Raw genomic sequence first — 4,449 nt, 5'->3', positions numbered from 1 at the left:
TGTTGACTAATAATTATTTTTAAAGTCCCCCTCACCTGCTTCAGTTTGTGGGTTTTGGCTGTGGTCTGTCTCGATGCTGAGGCTCAGATTATCAGCAGCGTCTGCAACGTCTAAAATAAAACGCAGTGTGTGAAACGCTGAGAGAGCTAAAATAATTTACACCTCTGCACGTCTCAACTGTCACTTTCAACACGTGACAACGATCTTTAAGTACCACTCAAAGTAAACCTTTGTCTCTCAGAGTGAGCAGTATATACTGTATGTTCTTTTAAGCTGGGTTCATAATAAAGAAACAGAGTAAATATAATAGTATTTGTTTGTTGCTCACATCATAAAAAATAAAATATAAATGAGATTTTAAAGTGAACTTAAACCTTGGTGAAGTCTTGGTTTTGTGACGACGAGAGCGTACATGACGTCGCTCTCATCCTCTTCACAGGCTGTAACTGGAAACACATTACAAAATATATTCAGTCACATTTTAGTCCTAACTCTCTGGCGATCAGTTTTGAACTGTATGACCCACCGTATTGATTATCCTCGGCGGGGCATGGTGAATCTGCTGTTGGGGTCTTCGAGGAATCTTATGTATAGAAAAACAAAAATATGGAAACACAGCAGAAGAAAAATGCATTTAAAGTTTATAAAAAAAGTTTTTAATATTTGTAAACAATTACTATTTACTATTCATTATTGTTAGTATAACATTGTCAAACAGACAGAAAACAGAACTGTATATATTTATTGATTTGTATACATTATACATACACATAAACATTTATTTTTCTAATTTAATTTGAGTTTATGTGTATTAAAATACATAAAGAATAAGAAAAAAATAGTACATTAATTCTCAAAGGTTATTTGTGAAAAAATTGTTTATTATGATATTAAATAATATTTATAATTAATTAATGATTTTGTTAATTTGTCTTTATAAGTAAAATCTCTGTATAGATGTTTTGTTTTCAAGAAGTTCTTACTTTAATGCTCCTTAACATTAAAAGTGAGGACACTCATTGCATTGAGAAGTAAGTAAGCTATTATCAACGTAGTTGCAAGTTTACGTGTGTTGAGATGTTCATACCTCTGTGTTTAATACGAAGGACTCCCACCAGCAGCGCCAAAATGAAAATAATGAAAGCGGTAAACAGCGGGATGGATAACTTGAGGAAATAACGCATTCCTTTGTTCGGTAGGTCTCCACTTCCTGTAATACAAAAAACAAAATGTTAGCATGTTAGCATTTACATAATCTTATTCATCATAATCACATTTTTAAATGATAGACGATTTACATTTCCTCCTAACTTAGTTACAGCATTGAGTAAATGTACTAAAGTACTGAACAAAAGTACACTTTAAGATACTTTTACTTTACTGGGGTATTTGAACTTTATACTCCTACTACAATTTAGAGGGAAATATTTTACTTTTTTATGCATTTGTTTGAAAACTTGAGTTAATTTACGCAACACATTATATATTTAGAATATAACACCGATAAATAGTAAATTATTCATCAGTGAAAAAGTAGTTAAAATAGGTATCAGTAGTTGTTTTCCAAAAATATATTTATTATAGGAAAACTGAGACCTAACAAGTATCTTTACTTAAATACGTACTAGATTTTGCTCTTTATACTTATGCATTAAAAAATACAGCACTTTTACTTGTACAGGTTATGTTTACAGAGCGGTATAAGATAAGAAAAATATCTGAGTACTGCACATTGTAACATTTTAAAAGATGTGCAGTGCATGTGCGCAACCACACTTTAGCAAAGACATGCATTCATATTATTTCAGATTCATTAAAATCACTTATGTGTATATATTTCAATGTTATATTTGTTATTTTTATTAATAAGATGCGTCCATGAACTCTTACCTGTCCTATCCTGTGTTTCACTCTTATTGCTGCTGTTGCTCTCAGATCTCACTTTCCCTATGGGGGTTATTCAATAAATTTCAATTTTATTAAACCGGCTCTTAAATTTGACTTCGAGCTGTGTGAGGTTAGCCCAAATAGCAGAACATTTCATGAGGTTGTAATATTGTCCGGTATATATGTAAAAGGAACAAAAATGTTAAAAACAGTTGCTTTTCATAAGTAGATTGCAAGCATGCAAAATCAAAGGAAATATCATCTTTTGTAGTTTTTGTATCTCACCTCTGACAGCAAACCGGCTCTCTGGTGATTCTCCACCATCGGAGATGCTGCACTTGTAGAGTCCTTCATCAGATTTAGAGACATTTTTGAATGTTATGTTTCCTGTAGAGCTGCTCCTGATGAGGCGGCCATCTTTATAGAAATCAGCTGAGAGGATGGAGGAAGTGGTCGTCTTGTTTCTGCAGCTCAGAGTCACAGATTTTCCCTCCAACACAGGAAGCACAGGACTCTCCAGGATCACAGAGCCAGCTGAACAACATTGGGACAACATGTTTAGTCTATTGTACAAATGTATACAAAGTTATTTACAAAATAGTCATGATATAGACACAAGCATTGTGCTAACATGGACTTAATGAATTAAACATATCAGAAATAAACAGAACACATTGATAAATAAATCAGAAATTATACAGTAATGTATAGTATCGTCTTTATATAAGTTAACATCATTACATGTTTATTTTATCCCTGTGGCAGCGTCGACGGTTGATTGTCATTCCTGTCATTTTGTTATTATATTTTTAGACAATTAATAAAGTGTCATTATAGACAAGATTATAGAAACTTAGACAGGTATTTTTTTGTAAATGTTGTGACAATGGTTGACTTTTTGAACAGTGTTTTGGGGTTTTCTTTGTATTGCTTAGAACTGTTAAATTACGTTTTTCTTTACAAATATTCAGGCTTTGACTTTTTCTTTTTTGGGGTTTAATCAGATATTGTCATTGCACCAACACACTATCACAACAAAATTTGTCGGAATCACGTTTATTGCCAAGTAGGTTTTCAAATATGAGGAAACTGCTTTATTATTGCAAAATAACAAGTAAAATAAGAGAAAATATAGAAACATTTGTAAAAATATTAAAACTATGATTAAAAAAAGATATATACAGGATATGAAAGTATATATTTGTTAAAGATAATTAATTACACTAATTACTGTGAAAAACTATGTACGGTATATGTGAATCAAAAAAGGAAGAACTGTGTAGATTTAAGAAAGCTTAATGTGCTAACTAAACTTAATTATTATAAACATACCAGTGACAGTGATGTCGACAGAGTTGCTCTTCCTTCCTTTTTCATCCTCACACCAGTAAACACCGCTGTCCGGTGCATAGGCCTCTGGAATGGTGCAGTTCAGTGTTGATGAAGAATTATTATAACAACTCTGAATTAACTCATTGTTGTTCCTAAACCCTCTCGCAGAGCCAAGACCCTTGCAGAGAAAAGAGAAGGGCTCGTATTCAAAGAGCTGCAGTCTCTCTGTGACAATGTGCAAAGCTGTGTCTGAGGACAGAAATAGAGACAATGAAACATCTGATGAATAAAGAATATTGCAAAGTGATGATATAAATTGAAGTTAATCAGTTTATTTTGTATATGTATGTATATATTTGTATGGTGTACCAATTATGGCATTCAAAAAGGTAAGATTTTACTTTACACAATGTGAAACATTTTCTATTCAGGTTAAACAAATACAGACATATAGAATATATTCAATATTATTTAGCTCTGCAGAGACATAGAAAGATAAATGGATAATATAAATGTGTAACTTGGGTTCAGTTTGGAGGAGTGCATAATGCAAACATTTAAAAAGTTTATCTTAGTTGCTACCCACCATTGTTTTTCGTAGAGCTCTTCTGAATATGTGCACCCAACAGAATGATGACACACGTCACTGGATATACAAATAAAGAAAACTGTAAATCAGCCTCTATGTGTTAATATAAAAGAATAAATGAAAGTTGAAAGAAAGCTGAGACTCACGCAGTCGGCTGCAGAGCGCTGTGACCTCCATGATGTCTTCCTGCTGTCTGAGCGTCTCACTGTGAGACACAGAAATATAATGTGAGTGAGAACTTCCTCTTCCTGTGCAGAGTTTCTGAGGCTGGGGTCAGACTCTCTGTGGTTTCAGCTCAGAGCTCAAGATTAATCCTTCAACATGAGTACATAATAAGTATAATGAAAATGAAGGCAGTGGAAAATGCTGTCTTTAAAGACAAAGGTGCCATGTTTTGAGTTTTCCTTTTTAATTTATTTATTTGTTGCTGGTGCTCTGTTTTAACTCTGCTGTCATTTCAGACCAAGCCACTCCCATTGGCCTGCTTGCCAGAATATCTGGATCTAAAGGAGGTCTTAAGCTGGCCGTTTCTCTGCCCCTATTTAGAGGCAATGGATGTCCACTCTCGGGAGACGTCCGACAGTGGTGCGGTTACCCAAAGTGACAGACCTAATTTTAGCCCTATTTAGAGGCAATGGACG

The 4,449-nt window shown here is 33.7% G+C and overlaps 1 protein-coding gene across 1 annotated transcript; it reads right to left on the bottom strand.

The window, feature by feature from the left end:
* Positions 1-35: 35 nt before the first annotated feature.
* LOC104944388 (low affinity immunoglobulin gamma Fc region receptor III-like) lies at positions 36-4,051 on the bottom strand (the record flags this gene model as incomplete). The annotated part of the gene is made up of 8 exons (XM_010769912.1): positions 3,955-4,051; positions 3,806-3,865; positions 3,220-3,468; positions 2,173-2,421; positions 1,088-1,210; positions 527-583; positions 375-446; positions 36-110 (listed from the first exon to the last, which is right to left on the bottom strand). Coding segments are annotated over exons 1-8 (916 nt in total), but the record flags the coding sequence as incomplete, so codon positions are not given.
* Between the last annotated feature and the right edge of the window lie 398 nt (positions 4,052-4,449).

The sequence above is a fragment of the Notothenia coriiceps genome, unplaced genomic scaffold (genome assembly GCF_000735185.1).
Source record: "Notothenia coriiceps isolate Sejong01 unplaced genomic scaffold, NC01 NC01_scaffold00008036, whole genome shotgun sequence".
Lineage (NCBI taxonomy): Eukaryota > Metazoa > Chordata > Actinopteri > Perciformes > Nototheniidae > Notothenia > Notothenia coriiceps.
This window is presented reverse-complemented; position numbering and strand designations above follow the sequence as displayed.